The 26,985-nt window shown below is 44.0% G+C and overlaps 1 protein-coding gene across 7 annotated transcripts in view; it reads left to right on the forward strand.

The window, feature by feature from the left end:
* LOC133088097 (SLAM family member 6-like) overlaps positions 1-18,353 on the forward strand; it is a 36,257-nt gene extending 17,904 nt beyond the window's left edge. The window contains exons 2-7 of one of the 7 annotated variants that reach the window (XM_061185874.1): positions 4,891-5,262; positions 10,961-11,287; positions 13,062-13,172; positions 13,514-13,659; positions 14,211-14,363; positions 16,288-17,025. In XM_061185874.1, coding sequence (XP_061041857.1) covers positions 4,891-5,262; positions 10,961-11,287; positions 13,062-13,172; positions 13,514-13,659; positions 14,211-14,363; positions 16,288-16,398 — 1,220 coding nt within the window. In that variant the 3' untranslated portion in view covers positions 16,399-17,025. The other 6 variants (XM_061185875.1, XM_061185876.1, XM_061185877.1 and 3 more) reach the window with 6 other exon arrangements.
* The last annotated feature ends 8,632 nt before the right edge of the window (positions 18,354-26,985 follow it).

Raw genomic sequence — 26,985 nt, forward strand, 5'->3', positions numbered from 1 at the left:
CATTCTGAGGGTTGTCTTTTCGTCTTGTTTATGGTTTCCTTTGCTGTGCAAAAGCTTTGAAGTTTCATTAGGTCCCATTTGTTTATTTTTGTTTTTATTTCCATTACTCTAGGAGGTGGATCAAAAAAAATCTTGCTGTGATTTATGTCAAAGAGTGTTCTTCCTATGTTTTCCTCTAAGAGTTTTATAGTGTCCAGTCTTACATTTGGGTCTCTAATCCATTTTGAGTTTATTTTTGTGTATGGTGTTAGGGAGTGTTCTAATTTCATTCTTTTACATGTAGCTCTCCAGTTTTCCCAGCACCACTTATTGAAGAGGCTGTCTTTTCTCCATTGTATATTTTTGCCTCCTTTATCAAAGATAAGGTGTCCATATGTGCATGGGTTTATCTCTGGGCTTTCTACCTTTTTCCATTGATCTATATTTCTGTTTTTGTGCCAGTACCATACTGTCTTGATTACTGTAGCTTTGAGGTATAGTCTTAAGTCAGGGAGCCTGATTCCTCCAGCTCCGTTTTTCCTTCTCAAGATTGCTTTGGCTATTCGGGGTCTTTTGTGTTTCCATACAAATTGTGAAATTTTTTGTTCTAGTTCTGTGAAAAATGCCAGTGGTAGTTTGATAGGGATTGCATTGAATCTGTAGATTGCTTTGGGTAGTATAGTCATTTTCACAATGTTGATTCTTCCAATCCAAGAACATGGTATATCTCTCCATCTGTTTGTATCATCTTTAATTTCTTTCATCAGTGTCTTATAGTTTTCTGCATACAGGTCTTTTGTCTCCTTAGGTAGGTTTATTCCTAGGTATTTTATTCTTTTTGTTGCAATGGTAAATGGGAGTGTTTCCTTAATTTCTCTTTCAGATTTTTCATCAATGAATTTGGTAAAGTAGCAGGATACAAAATTAATGCACAGAAATCTCTTGCATTCCTATACACTAATGATGGGCAAAGGATTTGAATAGATATTTCTCTGAAGAAGATATATACATGACCAACAAGTGCAAGAAATAATGTTCAACATCATTGACCATTAAGGAAATGCAAATCAAAACCACAATGAGATACCACTTTACACCTACTAGGATGGCTTTAATAGGAAAATAAGAGGTACTAGTGAAGATGTGGATAAATAGGACCCCATGTGCATTGTTGGGACTGCAGAATGGTGTAGCAACTGTAGGAAACAGGCATTTCCTCAAAAAATTAAACTTAGAATTACTGTATGACCCAGAAATTTCACTCCTAGCTATATAGCAAGAGAAAATAAACCATATGTCCACACAGAAACTTGTGCACAGATGTTTGTTACAGCATTATTCATAGTATCCAAAAGGTATAAACAACCGAAATGTCCATCAATGAATGCAGGGATAAACAAATTGTGGTATATATGTACAATGGAATATTCAACCATAAAAAGGGACAAAATACTGGTACGTACTACAGCGTGGGTGACCCTTGAAAACATTATGTTAAGTACACGAAGCCAGACACAAAAGGTTACATACTGTATGATTCCTTTTATGTGATATATCCAGAACAGATAGAAAGTAGATGAGTGGTTACCAGGGGATGGGGGAGAATGATAACTTACTGGGTACCGGGTGTTTTTCTGGGATGATGAAAATGTTTTAAACCTGGAGAGAGGTAGCAGTTGCACATTGGGAATACACAAAATGCCACTGAATTGTATACTTTACGGTGTTAATCGTATGAGAATTTCACCTCAATGAAAAAAAAAGACATGCACCTAAGAGTATGCTGGTACAATTTTTGAAATACAACAACAAAAAAAAACTTAGAAAGCTTCCAAAGGTAAAATACTTTGAAATGAAAAATAATCAGACTTCTTATCTGCAATACTGGAAGCTTGATGACAGTGAAAAGACATCTATGTGCTACTTAAAGGAAAGGATAACAATCCATGCTATTCAGCCTCAATGCCACTTACTAGCATGGTAAGAGAAGACATTAGCATTTAAGTAAGGATTCAGAGAATATATCACTCACAGAGCCTATTTAAGGAAAATCCTCAAAAAAGTTGTCCATCAAACAAGCAGTTAATCGTAACAGTAGGGAAAGATAAAGAATAAGCAGAGGTAAGCGAAAAACCATACAACAGTTGTAATTATACTGCAGTGGATTATGGTAATGTGACTGGGAATTTGTGATTTAAGTGGTAGGTGAAGATTCTTGAAATAGAGTCATATTTTCAGAGAAAATCTAATAAATGTCTAGAAATAGAACACTTGACTATGTCAGTGAAACCTCCAAGTTGGAAGGATGTTGCAGGGAGAGGTGTAAGAATATTATAAGGCTGTGTAGTGAGCAGAGAATGTGGGCTAGTGAACGTTCTGCATTTTCATTCTACTTGGGGTGGTGGTGAGCACTGGGGAATAAAGAGCAGACAGGCATCATTTGAATCTTTTAATATAATAGTGAAGAAATATACATATTAAGAAGGTGAGTACTAATGGAACGAGAAGCACAAAAGAATTTTGGGAGTACTAAGGAGAAAAAGAAAAGAATGAAAGGAAGTCTCACCTCACCTCTCAGTAGCGCTGCCCTAGTCATCCACCCCTCCTTCTTGAACCACTTTCCTTCTTTAGTTTTTCTGACCCTGCACTCACCGGGTCTTCCCCACTGACTGCTCCTTCTCCACCTCTCTCAATGGACCTGAATCCCCTGGTGGTCAGTGCCATGCCCTCTTTTCTTCCCTAGCTGTAATCACCTAATCCCTAGGTGATTTTATCTAATCCCGTGGTTGTAAGTAGCATTACTGTGCTGAAGGCCACATTTCCAGCCTTGACATCTCCCCCTGGACTTCAGACCCTTCCCTATGGCCCATTTAACATCCATTCTTGGAAGCCAAAGTTAACATGTCTAAAACTGAATTCTTGTGTTATGCTTATCTTCACCCCAAACCTGCTCCTTCCCAGGCTTTTATGGTATTTACAGAGCAATAAATGTCACCCCATCTACCCAGTTGCTTAAGCCAAAAACCTAGAAATCATCTTTGATTCTTCTTTTCCTTCTCTCTGACATCCAGTCCATCAGCAACTTCTATCATTCTACCTCCAAATTTTTCCTGAATCTCCCCATTTCTCCCCATCCCCTACCACCATCCTTCTCTCACTTAACCTATTGTAAAAGCCTCTGAACTGGAATCCCTTTTCCTCCTCTTGCCCTCCTATAAACCATTCTGCACACAGTATCTATTCTAAAGTGATCAATAAAAATGTAAATTACATATTGCTCTGCTAAAAACCAGCTGGCAGCTTCCTGTTGCACTCCGAATCCGTCCAACCCCCCTACCCACCCTACAAATCCTTTCCTGCCTCGGCCATCTGTTTTCAGTTCTCTTCTTCACTTACTCTGCTCCAGCCATAGCTCTCACTTCATCCCACATGGAGGCCAAGATCATTTCTGCACTGGAAACTTTGCACATGCTCTTTCTGCTGCCTGGAATAATTCATTCTGTCCTGTCATCATTTAGGACTCACTTTAGTTGTCACACCCTCTTTGAGGACTTTCTTGATGAACCACCCACACCTCACACTTCCATCAAACCACCAGTATTCTATCACATTATCCTAAGTTCTTGGCTACAAGCAACAGAAATCAGCTGACTAGTTAAATATGTATACTAAAGGAGAGTAGGTGGCCCACAAAACTTTGAAGGATCCAGGTGAACAGGCTTTGAGATGACTCATCCAGGAACTGGTCCAGTAGAAGCTGGTCTGTCACTCCTGACACAGACACCACAGCTTACATCCCAACGCCACTGACTCTGGACACTTGACTTGCCCCAGAACTGCTGCCTCCATTGCCTTAGGCAATCAGGTGTCTGCTGCCATAACTGCCATTGTCAATAGCACATATACTATTGTCCTCCTCTCATCATGACACTAGCTTCTGTTTGGAAGTCTGGGTAGGTGCATCTGATTGGAGGAGCCCAGGTTATGTGCTGTCTCAGCTGCAAAGGTGGCTGGGAAAGTATCAGGCATTTTCACCTTCTATAGCGGGATATGGGCTTGCCTCATAAGATAGAAAATGCCATAAATATGAGAAGAGAGTTCAGATGCCAGGCCACAGATATGAAATCTGTGTCACATCCTTTTTTTTTATAGCACTTATAATTATCTGAAGTCATTTGTTTTCCCCTGCTTTTTTCAGCAGTCTCTCTCACTAGAATGGAAGTTCCATGAAAGCAGAGACCTGGTCTGCTTGCTCACCACCGTATCTCTGGCAACTTCAATGGTGCCTAGCTCATTAAGCATTTATTGAATGAAGGTGGGCTGAGGGCCCGAAGGAGTAAAAATTTGTATCAAATAAGTAGAGTTTCAAGAAAGAGAGAATAGTCATACGTCAAATGTGGCAAGATGGTCCCATAAGACTAGGATTGACGATTGACCAGTGACATATGGATTTGTTAATTTTAGGGAGTTATTAGTAACTCAGTCAAGAGCAGTTTCAGAAGAGTGGTGACCAGAAACTGTAATGCAGTGGGTTGAGTGAAAAAATGGTGGCAGCAGGGAAAGCTGAAATGATTTTCTTCTGGTATATACAAACAAATGGGGAAATTGTATTATGATTTATCATCTTCAATATTTTCAGTTTCTATTTCCCGGAATTAAACCAAAGGCCATGTTGGGTGCAAGTTGCAAGAAAAGGAAAGAGCGTGAGTCTAGGAGGGTGACAGACATGTGCTTGAATCAAAACTGCCAACTTCTAAGTAAGACCAACGCCTAAGCAAGTTACCTCTGCAGCTTTGTTTCCTTGTCTGTAAAAATGGAGATAATTCTCTTTTTATAAATATAAAATTAGTGTGATGTGAAAGCAGACAGTAGATACAGCATAATGTTTGCTCTGCTTCTTTCTCCCTCCAGTCTTAGCTCTTCCTTCACCAGATTCCCAGGCAATCAAAGACCCCAGCTCTTCCTGCACATTGAAAAAGATCTTGGGGGGATCTGTCCAGCTGCGACTGAACTCCTCTTTGGGTCCTAACATCCGAGAAATTGAGTGGAATTGGGATTCTGAGGATGATGAGAAACCACAGCTGCTGGTGTCCTGGAGGCCTAATACCTCTAATCCTGATTGGTATGACCTTGAAGAAAAACACAAGCACAGATTCAACGTAACAGAGATGGCTTTCTTGAGCATCAGGAACCTCACTCTGGAAATGAGTGGACTATATACAGCGAAAATCAAATTCCACTCAGGAAAATCCCAGGAGGAAGTCTTTAGACTCTGTTTATATGGTAAGGTATGGGACCATGCCCCAAGCAGGCATTCCAACAACCACTTTATCTAAAGTAAGTTAGAAATCAGGTTTTCTTAAAAAAAAAAAAAAAAAAAAAAAAAAAAAAAAACTCTTTTTTAGGAGTTTTTACATCTCTTCTGATGCCCTAAAAATAAAACTAAATTTTAAAAATTACGTCTTAGGAAAAACTAGCTACAATTTCTTAATTTCTTATAATTTCTTTTTGTTTGTTTGTTTGTTTAAAAGTATTTATAACAGGAACAGAAAGGGGCTTAAACTTCATCACCTTCCAGTTAATCCACCCCTAGCAGAACCATGGTAAGGCCTGACCACCACCATCCTCCCCTCCTGGGCTAGGCCCTCATCCAAATCCCACTGTCCACTCTCGGGGCCCACACACAGCTGGCAGAGGGAAGGTACAGGGTACAGGGTGGGTTCCAGGGCTACACATCTCATGAGAGGCAGCCCATAAAAGTTGTAAAGCAGAGGGATCACTTGAGAGCCCCCAGCAACCCCGGGAGTATAAAAGTATAGAGGCCCACCCACAAATATCAAAACAACTCTTCTTTCAATTGTAAAATACTACAAAGTTGATTATTAGAAATACACAATTATATCAGAAATATCCTTAGCCAGTTGGTTCAAAAACTGATTTAAAAAATTCTGAAGTGACAAAACACTTGGCAAAACCAAAACAACAAAACTGGATGAAGAAAAAACACTGAGTAGGAGACTGAATGTTAGAACTAGTCGTTAGGTAAAATGCTTTTAAACCAGTTGATCTGAAGTCCAGCTGGAGAGATTAGGACGAAACTCTGTCCTAGACACAAGTCAGAGATTCAGAAAGAGACCCAGCCCCTGTCCCATTCCATCACCTCTGCTTGGGTTATCACAGCAAGCCTCCTAACTGGCTTCCCTGCCTCTGGTCTCTTCTCCCTTCCAAATTATCCTGCATGAAGCTGATATCTTGATCTTTTTTAAATGTAGCACTCTTGCTGTTATTTACCTGCTTGAAACCAAACAATGTTCCTGGTTCCCATCCCCCACAGGATAAATGGCACTCAGGAAAAGAAGTTTAACTCCACACAGGATCAGGTCCTCCGCGGCTTCTTCAGCCTTGCTTCCTGACACTTTCCTCCATGTGCCATCCTCCAAATTTTCTACCTTTCACCTCGCCACCTGGCCCCTTCCTTCTTGACACATATCCATATCCCACACATTCCCTGCATACTTCACCTAGTGGGAGCAGGGGAGGGGTGAGGGTCTCTAACACAGGAGATTGGAAAACTTTTAAGAAGGGGCTGGGTTGACTATCCAAGCTGGGGTTTCCATTCGGTAAAGGATGGAGAACGTATCAGCTGTCTCCCTGGCCTCCAGCTTCTAATTCCTGAACTTGTCTCTCTCTCCTCCTTGGCTGATAAATTCCTGGCATAACTTTCTGAGTAACATCCTACCAACACAGTCTCATCCTATCTCTTTTGACAGCAAGAAATGAAAGCCTACTCAAATTAGATCAATAAGGAGTGTTTTCATGATAAAGATACATAGGTCTCTAGGAGGAAGAGAAATAAAGGAGTTCCTCTGGCCCTCATGCTCACAGGAACTGGAAAGCTGAAGGGCACTCTCTTCTGTCTGTCAGGGACCATGTACTCTCTCATCTTTTTTTCCAGTGTTTCCCTCTCCCTTTCCTGTCAGCTTTATTCTCCTGGGCTTCTCCACGTGGTTAGGAGGATGGCCTTGTACAGCTATGGGTCCCACTCAGCCAGAGAGCAAAGGGAGTTTCCTGGCTCACTCCACATGGAAAATTCTAGGGAGGGCACTTTCTGTTTGGGCTTGGGTCACAAGATAACCCTTAGATGGGTCACTGGCCAGGGAAATAACATATTCTGATTGTCAACGCCTGGGACTTGTGCCCTCCCCTATAACCAGGGTCAGGGTGATTTGACTAACAAATCATATCAAAACCACAAGGTTGGAGTAAAAGAAGAGTTGCTAGAAAAAGTACAAGTGCTACTAGCTGGTTTCTCTTTGTCTTGCTTTCCATTTTCTGATAATCCACCAGTGCCCATATTAAATCTTCCAACAATACTTGCTCACACCCCATCGCCTGCAGCACTAAGTACTCATCCCAGCATTAGAGATCCTCCATCAATTGACACCAGTGTTCCAGCCTTGTTTCTAGCCAAACACACTGTTCCTCAAATATAGCCTCTCTCTCTGTTACCTCATGGCTTTCAGAACTGCCATGTCCTATAAAGGCTTTTCTGATCCCTGTTCAATGAGTATTTCCATTTTGAAGTCTGAAAGTTCTTTTTCCTAATTCTTTTATGGGTAATGTTTCTCTCTGCCTTGGACTACAGTTATTTGCGTGTGTGGTCTGCTGTCCACTTGAGAGCAGGGTCCATACCCTACTCTTCTTGGCATCTGCCAGTGTTTTACACAGCTCCCAGGAGGCATTCAGGAAGTATTCCTTTAACCAAATAGATTTAAGCAATTTTTAAAGGCTACCTACAGAAATGCACCTAATTTTTCTAGGATTTTTTTAAAATAAATTTATTTATTTTATTTCTTTATTTTTGGCTGTGTTGGGTCTTCGTTGCTGCGTGTGGGCTTTCTTTAGTTGTGGCGAGCAGGGACTACTCTTTGTTGCAGTGTGCGGGCTTCTCATTGTGGTGGCTTCTCTTGTTGCGGAGCACAGGCTCTAGGCACACGGGCTTCAGTAGTTGTGGTGTGCAGGCTCGATAGTTGTGGCTCACAGGCTCTAGAGTACAGGCTCAGTAGTTGTGGCACATGGGCCTAGTTGCTCCACGGCATGTGGGAATCTTCCTGGACCAGGGATTGAACCTGCGTCCCCTGCACTGGCAGGTGGATTCTTAACCACTGCGCCACCAGGGAAGTCTGATTTCTAGGAATTTTTATTATTCAAGCCTGATTAATATTCCTTTACCTATTGAAAAGAGCTTAATAAAAATTCATAAAAACCACTTGCTGAGTGAATACTTTAAATGCCTAAGAGCATACACTTCCTAAACACCTGTCTGTGCTTCATGACACTTTGTAATAGACATTCCATTTGGTTTTATGTTTAAATTGTTATCTGTTCATTAAATCAGATCTTTTAAAGAAGTGATGTAAAAATATCATTTTCCCCAGATGAATGTTCAATGAGCCTTGGAAAGGACCCACAAATTTGCATTTTCAACAACTGCCCCAGATCAAGGGTTGGCAAACTACAGCCACTGGTAAATCCAGCCCAATGTCTGATTTTATAAATAAAGTTTTATTGGAACACAGCCACGTCCATTCTTTCACATGTTGTATTCGGCTGCTTTCTCCCCATAATGGCAAAGTTGCGTAGTTGTGACGGAGACCACCTGTCATATTTACCATCTGATCTTTTACCCTTTGCTTACCCCTGCCCTAGATGACTCTACTGACACAGCTAGTTCATGTAACTTTATAGGGTTATTATGAGGATTAGATGAGTTAATGTAAAGCCTTAGGAGTTATGCCTGGAAATATATACCTGTCAATAATTGCTAGGTATGGTTTTCTTTTCATCTGCTAGTGGTGTAAATTACATTAATAAATTTCCTAATTATACTATCCTTGCATCCCTATAATAAACCCAACTTGATCATGATGTATTGTGTGATTATATTTGCTAATATTTAATTTAGGAATTTTCAATTCTCTGTTTGTAACTGGCATTAACCCATGGATTTGTGTGTTTTGTCTTGTTTTGGTTTCGGTATTCTTGTCTGACGTGCGTATTAAAGTTAAACTATGCTTTCAGAATGACCTCAGAAATATTTTGCCTTTTTAAACTCTGGAACAGTGTATATAACACAGGAATTTTCTTTCTTTGGCCATTTGGTAGCACTCACCCCTAAAACCATATACACTTCATGACTTTTGTAAGGACAGATCTTTGGCCACGTTTCTAATTTCTTCTAAGACTGTGGGTGTATTCAGGTTTGCTGCCACTTCTTAATAGGATTTTGATCATTTACACTTTCCTAGAAAAACATTATTTCACTTATATTTTCAAATATATTGTTATGCATTTGGACATAGTGTTTTCTTATAATTTTTAATATCTTCTCATCTGTAGTTATGCCCGATTCTCATTCGTAGCGACATTTACTTATAGCTTTAATTTTTTAGTCAGACATCAATATTTTTTCTTTTGATTGGCCTTTTTTTTAATCAACTTTGATTTTGCTGATCAAGTCTTTTTTATTGTTATCTATGCACATAAGTCAGGGATATGTTTGACAGCAATTAGCTTTAAACTTGATTTTTAAAGGCTTAAGCAAATGGGGATTTATTTTTCTCACATCACCAGAAGTCAAGAGATAGCTTTTGCTGGCAGCCATCCATGTGCTCCACATTGTCTCCTGGGAAGGAGGCTCACTCTATCTTCCTGCTCTGCCATCCTTGGCACATGGGCTTTTGTCCTCATGCTGGTTGCCTTTTGGTTCAAGATAGCTGTTGCTCCAGATATCATTCTAGCATAAATAGCAAAAGAGAGAAAGACAGGGGAAAAAAATCTCTCTTGTGTTGAGGCTTTCTCTTTTCAGGAGTGAAGACCTTTCCTCTCACACAGGAGATTTCCCCTAAGTCACTGGTCAGAACCAATGCAACTGTAAGAAAGACTGAAATTGAGAATTTAGCTTTCTAGATTCTTCAAGAGACAAACTCAAGGACAGTGAGGGAAGTGGGACTGAGCATATAGTGAGCTACCTACCAGATTGGCCACCTGGCCATTAACATCTGTATTTACCTATATTACATCCTGTCCTCTAGTCCTTTTAGGTCCATCTGCTGTAGTAAACTCATCTATTGTAGTAATAGTGAATTTGATTTATACATTTCCAAACCATGTTGTTAGGTACATAGTAATCTAAAATATCTCTGTTTGACCTGCTTAATGTTTTTTATCTCAAATTTTATTTGGTCTGTAGTGACTATTGCCACCCCTGCAATCATTTTGTTGACATTTTCCACATCTACTGTTTTTCATCTCTTTCTTTTTAATCTTTCTGTTTCATTAGGTAATGTAAATAGCATACAGCTGGTTTTACCTAATCTGGGTCTTGGCTTTTTAATAGGGGGATATAACGCATTCAAATGCATTTTAATTTTTTACATGTATGGACCTACTCCAGACATCCTATTTAATGTTTTTTATCATTTTTTTCTTTTTTTTTTTTGCCTTTTGTTTAATTAATACAGTTTTCTTTGATCCAAACTTCTCTAGTAGTTAGGAAATTATACAACATTGTACTTTTATCCCACTGATGATTAAACGTACATTTTTACTTCAGCATTTAAACATAATCTGTATGTTTTTATTCCTTGAACAAAACAAGAACGTTATCATGTTTTTACACTGTATTCTCAATGCCTCGCATGTTTTATTTATTATATATACAATAATATATGGTGATCATATATATTATCATGTATACATATAATTATATAATTATCATATACATCATGATAATTTAGTTATCTAGACTTAACTGAGCATGGAAGGGACTCAACCATCTGTCTGTGGGCTGGGAATCAGAACCTCTTAGTCCAGGGAGAGTAGGTTCCTTCCCCAGGCCTATAGTTAGAAACCTACACAGATGCATCATATAGGTGAGAGAGGTGATATACTTGGATGAGCTTCTAACCCTGAAGCTCAGTTTCTCTTTTGTCCCCTCTCACCCCAGAGCCCATCCCCCACCCCCAGATCCAGATTTATTCATCATCTAACACATCAGGCTGGTGCAATGTCAGTCTAGAGTGTGGGACCCCAGGAAACACAGGGAACCTGACAGTGACCTGGCTGAGCCAGGGCCTCCCCAGGGAGCTGGAGCAGAGAGGGACGCTGGGGCCAGCCCCCAGCTCCAGGAACCTGAGCCTGAGCCTGCCCCTCAGCCACTTCAACAGCCGCCTCACCTGTGTGGTCAGCAACCCCGCGGATGAGAAGAACGCAACCTTACACCTGGAGGACATCTGTCCACGGAGGGGTGAGTGGGATCTGCTAAGGAAGGTGATGAAAATGGGCCAGCAGAGACTAGGGGAGAGCAAGACTGGGAGGACTTGGGGAAAACAGGGGGACTGAGGAACATTTTAAGGCAGTTTATGTGATGCAACCAAAAAGTCCCCACCTCAGTGAATGGCCATAGTCTCATTGTAGTCTTCAAACCTGCAAGTCCAGAAGTTGGACCAATATATGGAGACTAATGCATCACCCAGAACACAAATGTGGGACTGGCTTGTGTGCACCCCCTTTCCCATCATCAAGGAGCCTGGGAGGCTGAATTACACATAAGAATCCAAGCAGGGGAGGAGAAGGATTCGAGGAGTAAAGACTGAGGAACTCAGGGTACCCTGCCCCCAGCCCTGGACTTCTCCCGTGCCCCAGACTCTGGCCCCAACCCTGGATGGGCAGGACTTGCATAGCACGTTCAGGCTGATAGATGCCCGTTTTTTGCTGCATACCAGACTTGCCCATTCAAAGGATGGCTACCACCTCTGAGTACATAAACCACAGTTCAGCCCTCCTCTGAGCAGCGTGAGAACCTGCGGTCACTACACCCAGTTACCACCCTTCCCCATCAGCCTAGAGCATCACCTCAGCTTCATAAAGGGACTGTACTGGGTAGGTTACAGGGGTGGGAACCCTTACGAAAGAACTCCAGGCCCTGGTGTCATAAAATACCAAATCCCCTACTATCCTGAGGGCTACAGAGCAGGAACAACTGATGTTAAAAAGAGGTGTAATTACCAGTTCAGCTGCCCCGTCCCACCAATGCCTTCCTGACCTCTGCTTGCTCAGGTGGGGCTCTCGTCTAAACAGTCCCTTTCTTCTCATTTCCTCACTCACTCAGCATTCAACCCTCACACTGAGTGCCTACTAGGTGCTGGTGATGGGGGAAAGGCTCAGTGAAAAATAAGATAAGCCCCTGCCCTCAAGGAACTTACTGCAGTGGGGGCTTCACCACACACTGGCTTTGTGACCCTGGACAACTTACTTAATTTTTGTAGCTTTTCCATAATATGGATAATAATTGTATCTACTTCATAGGGCTGTTGTGATCATGAAAAGAAATAATCTACATAGAGCTATCAACACAGTACATGACACATAATATGTCAGTAATTATCAGAAAATAGCTCAAAGAAGGGGAGGAGTAAATTTCTAAACACAAAAGCAGATGTTAAAGCTAAAGTTGGAGCAAATACAAAATATATGGTTTGGGTATGAAAGAAAGAAGGAAGGGAGGGAAGGAGAAAGGATGGAAGGAAGAAAAAAGTTAAGTAACTGCTGCCCGAGTTGAGAAAGGCATCACAGATAAGGGAACACTTGAGATGGGCCTTGAAGGATGAATAGGAGTTTTCTTGTGGCGTAGTGGAAAAGACATCCCAAACAGAGAAAAGGACATACCCTGAGGTCTGATGACCCCAGAGTTTTTTATCCCTTCTTCCTCTTAGAATGTATTTTTCTTCTGGGAGTCTGAGAAGAGAAAAGGGGCAGGCTGAGGAGATGAGCAATGGCACACGCAGCTAATGGGAGCCTCTGAGGTTCCTGTGCAGAAATGGGACAGAAAGCCTGGTGAAGAAACATTAAAGTAACAGCGGCTAGTGTGTAGAGAGACTAGAAAGGAGGAAACCTGTCAGGGTTGCATCAAGGATGTACACTTGGGATACAGGCTCTGAGCCAGGGTGGCCCCACCTCCTCCCAATTGCCTACCCAACAGGCCCGACTGAGGCAGATCTGACACTAGCCTTTGACTCCAGGTTCTCTTCAGAGCAAATGGCTTTGGAGAGGCATCCTTCTCATGGTTCTGACGGTGAGCCTAGTGGCTGGAGTGTGGATCTGGATGAGAAAGAAGATGCAGACTGGGAGAGGCAGGTGCTGGGTAAACCCTGAGGGGAGCCCTGGGATGGGGGTGGATCTGGGGGAAAGGAGTAGATGGAGACCCCAGGGAAGGTGGCAGGGCAATGGTCAGATAGAGGCTCACTGACCTCTCTTGTGAATCATTCCTGGTAGAAGCCTGGGGTAGAGCAATGCTGGGGGTGGGAGCTGTATGCATGCCCAGAAAGGAAGGGTGGAGGAAGGCAGGGACAGGACAGGGGTCTGGGACCTGATGCTATGAACCAGAGAGCAATGGCTGCTCTCACCTCACCCAAGGGCTGATGGGGGGTCACCTCGAGTTCCATCCATTCTCATTAGCATCTGCTATATACAGGTGGGTCCACTCTCCTGCCAGTGGTGCCAGACTCAGCAGCTACTCCCCAGGTCCTTCTCACAGTGGAATCTGCTAACCTTCAGACTGGTGTGGCCAACAGCCATGACCCTCCCTATGAAGAGATCAGCTTCCTGAGACACCCTAAGGTGGGTCTAAGGGAATCAAATTAGGGTCAACTGATATGTGCTCAGAGACAGTGAGTCCTGGGAGGTCCAGAGTATTCTGCTTCCCATCAAGTTCTGGGTCCAGTCCTTGCTTTGGACAATATGGTTGCTGTGCCTGGGTGCCCACAACATGCTGGGAGCTGAGGGGCAAAGGGAGGAAACCACTGATGGGGAACATACCCCACTCATACGTCCACAGCCTCATCAGATCCTTGCTACCACCCAAGAAGGAGGGATGGCAAAGCGGAAGAAGCAAAAGTGTAAATGACCAGGTGTCTGGTAGACCCTGTCATCTGTGTAAGACCCAAGGAAATAGAAGTAGGGCACACTAGCAGGGCCTGGATATAGGGCAAACCCAAGAATCTGAGAAGCATCAGGAAAGGCCCGTTTCCTCCTCCCTCCTTCCTGAAGCCTCTCTCCCTCCTACCTGCCTGAGATCCTGCCATTAATATCACCTCTTTGCGTAAAGGCTTTGATACCTCTGCTGATGAGATGTCCCTGGGAGAACATCTCATATGGCTATTTGCCCTTAGTTGCAAATTGGTGCTATGGTCACAGCTGGAATGATTTCACCGGGGGGAAGACCCGGAGACAGGACTAGCAGGAGGAGGAGAGGACACCTCAGGGACTTCCCAGAAGCAATGGTTCTCAAATGGAGCTCGCATCGCGAACGCCTGAAGGGCTTGGTAAGATAAAGTTTGCTGGGCCCACTCCTGGAGTTTTTGATTCAATGGGTCTAAGGCAGACCTGAGAACTTGCATTTCTAACAAGTTCCCAAGTGATGCCGATACTCCTGGTCCCACCCGTTGAGAACTACTGGGCTAAAATGGTGAGCAGAGGAGAAGCAAGTAGAGCTGCTGTCAGGATGCCCAGGAGTAGCCAGTGGCCAGGTCCTCTCCTCTCTCATCCTTGACTTCCCTAAAGAGGGGACAATGCTAGATCATTGCTCCACAAAACATCAAGACCCAGTCCAGTCCCAGCAGGTTATAGTGGGGGAAAGTGAGACACAGAGGGAACACTTGGACTTATCAGAGAACCATGGCAAGCACAAGACAGGATAGGGGTGTCTTCATTCCCAGCCTAGTGTTCCGTGCAGTGTCCCCAACTGCCTCAGTGCCAGCCACACTGTGACTTCCCATGTCAGTCCCTCTCAGTTATGTCCCTATCTAACCTGGGCCTCTGGGGGACTCAGGATATCGTTCATTGTTACCCAAACCCTAATACCCCTACCAGAGAAGCACAGGAGGGGAGCAATATGTGGCTTTGGGATAGAGAAACAGATCAGGCAACGTCTGACCCAGACACGCAACATCTGACCCAGATACACAACCTTGTCCTGAAGCCCCTGCCACATCAGTCCCTGCCCTTGGGGAGCTCTCAGTCTGATGGAGAAAATAAATTCCCTACAAGGAGACAGGGAGTTAAGTGCAGAAATGGATGTGAGGCCCAGCTCTGACACAGATTTTTTTTTTAATCGAAGTATAGTTGATTTACAATGTTGTGTTAGTTTCTGTTGTACAGCCAAGTGATTCAGATATAGATAGATATATAGATATAGATATAGATATAGATATAGATATAGATATAGATATAGATATAGATATAGATATAGATATAGATATAGATATAGATATAGATATAGACAGAGACAGTGATAGAGATAGAGATAGATAGAGATAGATTCTTTTTCGGATTCTTTTCCATTATGGTTTATTACAAGATATTGAATATAGTCCCCTGTGCTATACAGTAGGACCTTGTTGTTTATCCATTCTATATATAGTAGTTTGTATCTGTTAATCCCAAATGCCTAATTTATCCCTCCCTCACCCCCTTTTCCCTTTGATAACCATAAATTTGCTTTCTATGTCTGTGAGTCTGTTTCTATTTCGTAAAATAAGTTTGTGACACAGACTTCTTGATCAACCCTAGAAAATCACTTTCCTCCCTGTGCCTCAGTTTCTTCTTTCATAAAATGAGGATTACAATAATAATAACTTACATTTATCTGATGCTTTTCAGTTTTTCAAAGCACTTTTGCAACGAGAGCAGTCAAGGTGATTTATAAATTTGTTCATCAAATATTCGTTGAGTGTCTGCTGTGTTCCCTGAATTGTTCTGATCTGGGCTACAGAAGTCTACAAAACAAGAAAAGTCCTTGGCCTCACAGAATATACATTCTAGATTGAGGGAGGGGAGAATGACGAATCAATAAGCAAACTATGAAGTGCTAGACGATGATAAGTGTTATGAGAAAATAAAGCAGAAAAGAGAGATGCATGGGTAGGGTGTGATTTTAATTAAGGCTGTCAGGGGTAACCTCACAAAGAAGAGAGACCCTGAAAGAGATGAGGAAGTGAGCAAAGTGGAAGTCTTAGAGTGGGGAGAGAGAGGTAGCATCCTGGGTAGAAGACAGAGCAGTGCAAAGATTCTGCAGTGTTCAAGAGAGAGGTCTGTGCTGAAGCTATATTTTGGGGAGTTATCAGTTTTGAGAGCCAGAATTACCCAGTTGAGGACAAGAAGCTCATGAAGAGATGTAGCTTGACTGACCCATCTGCCTAATGCTTAGAAATTGACCAAGACCGCTCCTAAACTCTGCTTGAATTGTAGAAAGACAGGGAGAAGGGCAGCTGCCATTCACATAACCCGGAGTGTACTTTGGCCATCCACACTGTCTACGAGAAGATCCGGACAAATACAGAGCCCCAGGGGGACGCCTAGACCACAATGACACTGGAGAATGGGGGGGCCTTGGCAAGATCTGCCCCATCCCACCCTTTTCCCCTGGGTCCCCACAGATCCCTCATTAAGGTGGAGCTGGGGCTAAAGCCTAGGTCTTCCTGACCAATTTCACCAATTTTCAGCATGAGCTGCTCCCCTGGGTTCTCCATCAAAATTTTCTCACATCACAGATGGTGGGTGGTGACTCTGCTACTCAAATAACCAAATATGAGAAGCAAACCCTTCAGCCTTCGGCCACACTTCTGACCTGTGAGCCACTTGACCCCATCAGGGAACACTCATGGTCAGGCAGGGCCTGCACAGGGATGGTTGGGGGAGAGAGATGATTCCTTGGAACAGGGTGCATCCTGGGGGCCCTGGGAAGGATGGGCCTTGGGTGGAGGACCTTCAGGATTTCACAGCCCAGCTCACTACACGTGAATAGAGAGAAGAATGGCCCTTGACTGTGGAAAAAAGAGACCTGCAGATACAAGATTCAGGGCCAGCTGTGTTGTAGAGGAGAAGGGTGGAAAGGGAAGGAAACATTTTTTTGAGCTCTGTCACCTACTAGGCTTAATTCTAAGCACAGGAAATGTACTATCTAGGTTCTCAAAATTCAATTAATTCACAGGCTTTTTAATTTTTATTCAATAATACATGCCTGCAGTAAAAAAGTCAAAAGGCATGTCCTGTTGAAATGATAATGCTTCATAATTTTGCTGCTATTAAAATAGGGTCTTGTTCCCAGTGAGTATTCTAACTCATTGATTAAAATAATACATGCAAAATGTATATTAAGCCGTGTTACTAAATTTCTCTACTGTTTGTAACAGTTTTTCATTTGATCCCTTTGAATTTGGGGGTAAATAAAAATATTAACAAGTGATTATAATTTTTGCTTCCTTCTTTCCAGTTTTTATGCTTTATTCCTGTCTCTTATCTAATTGAATAGGCTAATACTTCCAAAACCATGTTAAATAATGATGATAAAGAATATCCTTGTATTGTTCCTAACTTTAATGTAAATGCTCCCAGTGTTTCTCCATTAAGCATGATGTTCTTTTTTTGGTTAAGGCATATTGTTGTATCATGTTAAGAAAGTATGTATTTATTCCTACTTTATCGAGAGTTTTACCAAGAGTAAAATGGTCAATTTTATTGTTTCCTTTTTAACATCTGTGAACATAGCATACGGTTTTCTTTTTTATCTACTAATAATACATTAATAGATGTCTTAATATGGAACTATTCTTCCATTATTAGAATAAATCTCAGTTGGTGTATTATTCTTTAAATGTACTACTGTTTGATAATATTTTTACTTGGGATTTTTGCATCATTATTTATAAATGAAATTCTTCTGTACTTTTTTTTATGCTTTACTTCGTCAGTTTGGTATTTGTGTCATGCTTATCAGAGATCCCTTTTATTTTCATTTCTTGTAATAATTCAATTAAAATTCACTTTATAGTAAAAAAAAAAAAAGATTCCTTTTAAGAAAATAATTCTCGGGCTTCCCTGGTGGCGCAGTGGTTGAGAATCTGCCTGCCAATGCAGGGGACACGGGTTCGAGCCCTGGTCTGGGAAAATCCCACATGCCGCGGAGCAGCTGGGCCCGTGAGCCACAATTACAGAGCTTGCGCGTCTGGAGCCTGTGCTCCGCAACAAGAGAGGCCGCGATAGTGAGAAGCCCGTGCACCGCGATGAAGAGTGGCCCCCGCTTGCCGCAACTAGAGAAAGCCCTCGCACAGAAACGAAGACCCAACACAGCCAAAAATAAATAAATAAATAAATAAATAAAATTTTAAAAAACAGAATAGAAGGGAACACTTCCTAACTCATTGGATAAGACCAATATTAAAAAAAGAAAATGAAAATAATTCTCATTACTGAATGTTGATTTAATTTTTATTATGTTACTTAAAGATGTATAAACATGAAACTACGTATTAATGTCTGGTGCTTATAGCTTTTATATTATAAACAAAAAATGTATATAAAGTAAATAAATACAAAGCAACAAAATAATGAAGCAATGATTATTTGAACATATTCAAACATGCAACTTTAATGTAATGTGATGAATGTTTTTGTTTTGCTGAAACTAAACCATTGGTGTTGGTATTAAGAGAAAAAACTGCAGGCTCACATCAGGCTCTGTATTTCATTTATTTTTTTTAACTTCAATACAAAGAATGCTAGTTCACATACATTTATTGTACCAATACTTGATTAAAGTCTTTGTTTACCAGAACCTCATCTTAACCAAAACTCTGCCAGGGTGACAATTGATAGATCTGTAGAATTGCTTTATTCACCTGAAAAAAAATTAACATGACAACATTATTAAAGTCTTCATTCAACACGTATCTATCTACTTGCCACTGGAATCATAGAACAAGAATGTTCTTCAGGGCTTCCCTGGTGGCGCAGTGGTTGAGACTCTGCCTGCCAATGCAGGGGACACGGGTTCGAGCCCTGGTCTGGGAAGATCCCACATGCCGCGGAGCAACTGGGCCCGTGAGCCACAACTACTGAGCCTGCGCATCTGGAGCCTGTGCTCCGCAACGAGAGAGGCCGCGACAGTGAGAGGCCCGCGCACCACGATGAAGAGTGGCCCCCACTCGCCGCAACTAGAGAAAGCCCTCGCACAGAAGCGAAGACCCAACACAGCGAAAAATTAATTAATTAATTAATTAATTTAAAAAAAAAAAAAAGAACGTTCTTCATTGGGTATTTTCACCTGTAGTGGGTATTTACAACATTACTGCTAATGAACTTTTATAAGTTGGTGCCACAAAGATAGAATCCCATACCTCTGCTTACAAGTCAGATACACCCCTGACAGCTATAGGGCAGGAATTTTTGAATGTGACAAGCCTGTTGGAGAGGTGCTAAGGGGCAGAAGGGGGCCAGTTTGTCAGATGCCAATTTAGTGAATGTTCAAGTCATCAAAATTATCAAATCTATCCATTTACCAGAAACTTCTTTTTTTAAAACTATGTGTAAAACTTAAAGCAATTTATATTGGATAAAACGGTTTAAGAGCTTTCGAAGATTTCTGTCATTTTGGTTGACAGGTTTCATTATTTCTTCCTAAGAGCACCTAAAGCAATGTTTCATGTCTCTCTACCCAGCTCCCTGCTGGAGACAGAAAGAGAAGTCAGTTCACAAGATGGCCTGAGAGGGGAGACTGGGGGGCAGAGAGATGAGGAGACTGACAGGCAGAGGGAGGGGGCCTGAGGACAGGGAGGCAGTCTGAATCCAGATCCCTGGGGTATTTGCTCCCCAAAGTCCTCACAGGCTCTGGTAATCCATCTGACTCAAAGCATTGTAAATTTTATCAAGAATTTTACTTTATTTTATTTTTAAATAAATTTATTTGTTTATTTATTTATTTATTTATCTTTAGCTGTCTTGCTGCGCACAGGCTTTCTCTAGTTGCGGCAAGCGGAGGCTACTCTTCGTTGCGGTGCGTGGGCTTCTCATTGCGGTGGCTTCTCTTTTTGAGGAGCACGGGCTCTAGGAGCACAGGCTTCAGTAGTTGTGGCATGCGGGCTCAGTAGTTGTGGCTCACGGGCTCTAGAGCGCAGGCTCAGTAGTTGTGGTGCTTAGTTGCTCCCTGGCATGTGGGATCTTCCTGGACCAGGGCTCGAACCCGTGTCCCCTGCATTGGCAGGCGGATTCTTAACCACTGCACCACCTGGGAAGTCCAAATTTTATCAATAATTGACAGAAATAAATATTTTATAAATGTATCAAATTCAGCAAATTGGTTGTTCAGTGGTTTACCCATTTAGAAAATGGACTTCTGTGTAAACGGTCTTTCAGCAAACTGGTTTTAGCTGAATTAACCTTTGGGTGAACGTACGTGAGCCTTACAGCTTAATGGCTAAGAAATTAGGCTTTGGGGCCCAGCTGCCCGCGTCAAACCCTCAGTCCACTTACCGGCTGCAGACTCTCGAGCAGGGCCTTGACCTCCCAGCGCCTCCGTCTCCTCAGCTGTGAGAGGGCAGTAGTCAGGGTCTTCCCTCACAGAGCTGTCGGCAGAGTCACTGACTTAACACACTCACAGCACTCAGAGCGGGGCCGGCAACAAAAGCACAGGTTATTATTGTCACTCTGCCCTGTCCTGCCTGATGGCCGGTCCTCCCACCTGTCTCCTCCACATAAACCATGCACCAGGTGGTCCCCATCAGGACGATGCTCTGTGCCGTTATCTGGTCCCCCCGTGAAGATGCTGTAACACAAAAGCAAACACAGCCCTGAAAATGCCTTTGTTATAAGGTGGGCACCTGTAGGATCCAAATATGCACAGAATGAATTACCAGATTATTAACTGTCAGATTATTATTGAAATGAAGGCATGAAATGTAAACATTCTAACAGAGCACCTGCAGGACCCCGAGACTACAAAGCACACCAGGCTGAGAAACACCATCCCAGGAGCAATGGACCCAGATGGGAAAGGCAGCAGACAAAGGGGCAGGAGGGGTGAGGGGACGGAAAGCTCATGAACCACACGATGCCACACCACACGGCCGGCCCAGTCAGAAGGGGTGGAGGGGAAGGGAATGCAATCCCACAGGGCGCTCCTCGTGGAACAGGAAGACCCCACTCAGAGGAAACTGTTTCTCTGTGGTTTTCACAGGGCTCTCCTCGTGGAACAGGAAGACCCCACTCAGAGGAAACTGTTTCTCTGTGGTTTTCACAGGACTGGAGCAGGTAGAGCAGACAGGGTTCTCCAGCTCCCATTGCCCAGAGCCCAAGCTCTCTTCCCACCCTCCCCAGGCAGCTGAGAGACCAAGCAAAGAATACAAGGCATCACATCTAGTTCTCTAACTCATGTGCTCAGACTTCAGGGTCCCGACAGAAAGCAAAGTCAAAAGGAATCCAAATACACAGGTTTGCTGAGGCAAATAGCAGAACAAATAGAAAGACTCCAATCAAAGATGAAAAAGCAGGAAAAAAAAAACCGAACGAGACCTACACAAATATTTGGCCTTCCAAAATAAAGGAAAGAAACAGCAGTTTGCAAAAGACTGATGAAACCAGAGGTGAAAGAAAATATCAGAATATCATGGGGGTTGGGGGTGGGGCATCTAAGAAAATAATCGAGGAGAAAATTAATTCTTTTGCAGAACTTAAAATACAAAGAACAGAATCAACACTACAGAAAACTCCATCAGTGATGGGAAAGACAGGGTGAGGAAATAACGTAGAAAACAAGAGGGAAGCAATTAGAGCAAAATGGACTGACAATGGGGACCAAACATGTAGATAACTAGTTCCCCAAAGAGGACACAGAAGGAACAGAGAAATAAAATACTGTGATCAACACCATCCACTTCCTCTCCCAGAGCCTCCCCTCTTCTTACTAACAGAGCCCTGACTGCTTCTGCTGTCAAGACGAGATACCTGGATCAGGGATGTAGGTGGGGATATTCCCCTGCTCTCTGGTGGCAGGCATGTGGACCTATTCTGGCCAATGATAGGTAAGAAAAGTTTCCTGGGAGCTTCTGAGAATGACTTCCACCTGACAAGAGGAAGGAGGGAGAGGAGAAACTCCTGCCCCTCACTGCCCACTGGCTCTTGCCTCTGATTGTGGCTGTGTGAGAATGAGGAGCTTGAAACTATTTCAGAGGAGAGAGAAGATCAGGAGATGCAGAGGCTGATCCACAGCTCGTCTCTGGGCTTAGACGTTACCAGGGGAGCAGCATGAGTGACGTCACAGATGTGGGAAAGAGCAGCTTGCAGATGGGTGAAAGGGAATGATTTTGGAGTTTGTATTTGCTAAATTACAGAGTGCAAAGGAGAGGCTGGAGATGAAGTTGGACACGTAGACTGAAATTAGGTTTTGCACTTCTTGTTCAAGATGTTCATGAACCAAGTAAATGCACGTGTCTCCTCTCCTTCCCTGGAACATTAAAACTATAGTAAATGTATTTTGTTTAAGTGCATTGATCACATCAAAGAGAGACAGGGAGGCAACTAATCAGCAGACCCGAGATGCCTGGAATCTCAGAGAGAAAAGGAAGAGGGCTGCCTAGTAAGGCAGGGCCAGACCCCAGACCAATTACATCAGAATCTCTGGGGTCTTGCCCAGGGGACAGGACTTTGTTAATGACCCAGCTGAGCCCAACGTGCAGCCAAGTTTGAGAACCAATGACCTAGAACACACACCTAGGGGCACAGCGGAGGATGGAGCCATCTGCCCAGAGGAACCGCAGGGTCTCTGAACTCAGACGGCCAGGTAGGAAGGAGGGTGGGGTGAGAACAGGGCTGAAACAGGGAGCCTGCTGGGCAGTCTGGGCATGAAATAGTCAACTCCCAACCCTCACCCAGCCCAGGCATGACCATCCAGGGGCAGGCATTTCCTTCTCAGATGTCAACAAAGAAAGGCTCTTCTAAAACAAAAACAAAACCCCAAAACCCTGAATGCATGCATGGTCTGGAGAGAACTCAGCAGCTTGTGTGGGTACTGGGGCCTCAGGAAATCCTCCTCATTATGACATTTAGGGGTCCCCAGCATAAAAGCCAGCCCCTGCCCCCACCCTAAGGTGGAGCCTGATTGCCCACAGAGCTGCCTGCATCCTTTTCAAACAAAAGGGGAAAACCAAGGATCCACCAGACACGTGACAAAAGCCGGATCAATTCCAACCACTGGCAGGCAGAACAGGAGGCAGGTTGGAGGCGAGGGGGAATCAGTGAGTTAAATCCACCCTAGATTAACAAGAAGTCATTAGGTGATATTTCAGTTTGAAAACTCCAGAAATACCATCAGACACAATACCTAGAGACACAGAAGTAAACACAGAAAAACTAAAACCAGAAATAATAGAAGTGGTTGCCTCTGGGGAGAGGAATTGGGGCCAGCAGGGGACTGAGACTTTTCAGTACATTTTTTTAAGCCATATGCATGTATGACTTGATGACACATATACGTATGCTATAAGTATGTATATTATATATCTGATTATATATATATTTAAAAGGAAGAAATCAGATCCTAAGGCAGCACTTGTCCAACTTGAATGGACACACGATTCACTTGGCAATCTTGTTCAATAGCAGGTTCTGACTCAGTAGCTCTGGGTGGGCTGAGAGTCTGCATTTCGTACAAGCTCCTGGGTGATGCTAAAGCTTCAGGTCTGAGGACCACACTCCGAGTAGCAGGGCCATAGATGATGCTAAAAGCCAGGCTGAGGCATCTGAAGTAAATTCTGTGGATAACTGGAAATCAGTGAAGCTCTTTGAACAGGGGAGAGGCAGGATCAGAGGATGCTTTAAGTGGATTAATCAGGGCAGCATGGCCTATCGGGAGACACTGGAGGCACAGGGCCAGACAGGAGACATTGTAAAATCCAGGCAAGAGATGAGGGGCTAAGTCAGGGCAGTGATGGAGGGCAGAGATGACAGGATAGAGAGACACGGCTGCAGTAGAATCACTTGGCAAAGGACTGGGTGTGAGGGGTGAAGGCAAGAAGGAACCCAGCTGTCCAGTGGAGAAGGTGCTGGGCCTTTAGAGACTCAGGGCAGGAAGGTGAGCTCAGCCTGGGGGCCTGAGTGTGAGGATCCTATGGGACCAACTATTGTTGGTAATTTTGAGATAATAGAAAAAACGTATATTGGTCCCTGCCCTGAATTCCCGGCAAAGAGCTCCTAAAACCCTTGCAGTTTCCGAAGTGATAAGAGGACTAGGGCATCTTTTGTTCTAACATTGGGCCTTTGATTCTGGTTTCTGACACAGCATTCCTAAATTTCTGGGAATTTCCTGGCTGATAGCAGAGTCTTTTGTTCTAATGAGGTGACTCTTGGTGGGATCCTCAGCGGGGGCTGGTCACGAGAAAGACCAGGCTAGGATTAGAAGTTCCACTCCCATTTTTCCAGAGAGGGAAGAGAGGCTGGAAATGGAGTTATTAGTCTATCATGCCTACATGGGGAAGCCTTCATGAAAATCCCAATAGTATGGAGTTTGGAAAGCTTCCATGTTGGTGAACACACGGATGTGCTGGGAGAGTGGGGCACCTGGAGAGGGCACGGAAGCTCCACGCCCCTTCCCACATACCTCACCCTCTGCATATCTTCCCTTTTCATGTTTGTCTGTATCCTTTATCATATCCTTTATAATACACTGGTAAACAGTAAATAAACTGTTGTCTTGAATCCTGCAGGCTGCTCTAGCAAATTAATTGAAGCCAAGGAGGTTTTGGGAACCTCCGATTTATAACATCATCAGAAGCACAAGTGACAACCTGGACTTATGATTGACATGTTAATGGGGGGTGGGGCAGTCTTGTAGGGCTGAGCCCTTAACCTGTAGCATATCTCCAGGTGGACAGTGTCAGAACTGAATTGAATTGTAGGACAATCAGCTGGTGTCACAGACTTGCTTGGTGCTGGGGTAGCCCACACATCTGGTGTCAGAAGTGCTGTGAGTGGTAGTAGTAGTAGCAGTGTAAGAGTTAAGGAGGGACAAGGGGTGGGGAAGGAATGAGTTCTTCCCACACGGTAATGCAGACCAAGAGTTCAGAAGAGGCGGAAATCAGTGAGGAAGTGACCGAAAGGTAGGAACCATCCATCACTCACAAATACCAAAAATTGTCCCTTGTCAGGAGCATGCCCAGGGCCTGCCTGTGACGTGGGTTCCAGCTGTCAGGGTCACACTGAGGCCATTCAGGCAGCCTCTTTCCTGCACCCCTCACCGTGCTCTGGCTCCATCTCTGATGCTAAGGGCACATTTGCAAGTCCAGGGTCCAAGGCTGACCTGAAGAGCCAGGAGGACTCCGGCCTTTCCAGAGAAAGACCCCAGGACAGACTTCATTCTCAAGGAAACATGACCTGCCTCTATGACCTGGGCTCAGAGCTTCCTTTCACAGGCCCTCAAAAGGGTCAGGGTGGGACAGAGCAGCAGGGAAGATGGGGACACCCCTCAGGGTGACGTCTATCTCTTCACCTCAACACCACACACTTATAGAGCAGAGATAAAATGCTAAATACATGCATGGTCTCAGGATAGTCACTGACGAATCCGTTTTATGGCACTTCAAATTGTTAAGTCTTTTGCTTGTAGGGGGCTTTTTTTTTTAATCTGTAATGTGATTTGCTGTACGTTAGAATAAAAAAGAAAATTAAAACAGCTTCATGGTTCTCTGTGAGACAGTTGGAAAATACCTCCATTTTGTGAAGCTCAGCAGCCTGAGAGAAACTATTCTGGTGGGTGAGGGGCCCCCAAAGGTGGGAGATGGGAGGTCCTTGCTCAGGTCACTGAGACGGGCCCCTGTGCTGATGAGGTGGGAGCCCAGCCCTGGGCTAAAGGGCTAAGGATGGGAGAAGTCTGACCCCTGGACAAACAGGGCACTGCTTCATCTGTTCCTGCTGAATCTACACGACAGACATTTCTCCTGGTCTCCAGTACGTCAAGGGCATCCAAGGAGCTAAACCATCATCAACGCACCCCACTTGTCTAGCACTTTCCAGTGCAAAAGCACTTTTACCTATGAGAGGCAGATAAGTACCATTGTGATTACCTTCCCATTTTACAGATGAGTAAACTAAGGCTCCAGAGAGGTTAACTGGTAAACCGCAAGATGTGGAAAGCCAGTACAAGGCAGAGCCTGGCCTAAGACCAGGTCCCTGCCTTTTCAGACCAACGGTCTTTCCGGATCCAAGCCCCTCTCAGTGCAGTGAATCTCCCACACAAGATGGTTTCAGACCTTGAGAAGCCACATGAGGGGGCAGGAGGCCAGGACTGTCCCAGGGCAGCCTCTCGCCTCCCTCACATCAGCCCAGAGAGGAACTAAGACCTATGGCTGCATCTCAGCAGCCTCTGAGATCAAGGTGACCTTTGGTCAACCACAGCCGCCTCCCCCTGCACTCAGCGTGTCACAAACAGGTGTGCACCCCCAGCCGCAACTCAGACCTGCAAAGGCTGCTGGCCTGGGAAGCCTCAGCTGGTCTCCCAGCAGGGCCCGGGGACCCTCACTGTCTGTGAGCTGCAGGCTGGTGGACCTGCCCTTCTTCCTGGGGCAGTGAACTGTCCTCCTAGGGAGTCTCATGGTCCAGCTTTCACAGGGTCTTTTCACCTTAGTCTTAACCATCCCATCAGTCACGCCAGCTATGTTACCTTTTAAAGCTGGAGAAGCCCCCCTGGTGGAGGGACTGCTCCCACCCTGAGCTTGTGCCCAGCCCCCATGCATGGCTCCTGCCCAACCTCAGTTTGTGGGTAACTCTCTCCCCAGCCACATCAGTCAGCCTCTTTCTGCTGGGCTTCCTTTGTCACTGGTTTCCCTTGTGGTTCTTGGCCGGACAAGTTCTCAGCATCTCTCTTGCAACCAACAGGGTTTAGACAGAGCAAAACATCCAGCACAACCTTCTACCCACCCCAGGGGCTCAGGGTACACCCACCTCCCCACAGGGAAGAGATAGGTCCCCACTCATGACCCCTGACAACGTGCCCACAGACCTTTAAGACCCTCCCATTGGGAGCACAGAAGGGAGGGAGAGCCCCAGCAGGAACTGGGAAAACCTCCCCACTTTAGGGGTCAATCCCCATCCCTTATGGGCCTAAGAAAGAACCCCCATCAG

The sequence above is a fragment of the Eubalaena glacialis genome, chromosome 3 (genome assembly GCF_028564815.1).
Source record: "Eubalaena glacialis isolate mEubGla1 chromosome 3, mEubGla1.1.hap2.+ XY, whole genome shotgun sequence".
Lineage (NCBI taxonomy): Eukaryota > Metazoa > Chordata > Mammalia > Artiodactyla > Balaenidae > Eubalaena > Eubalaena glacialis.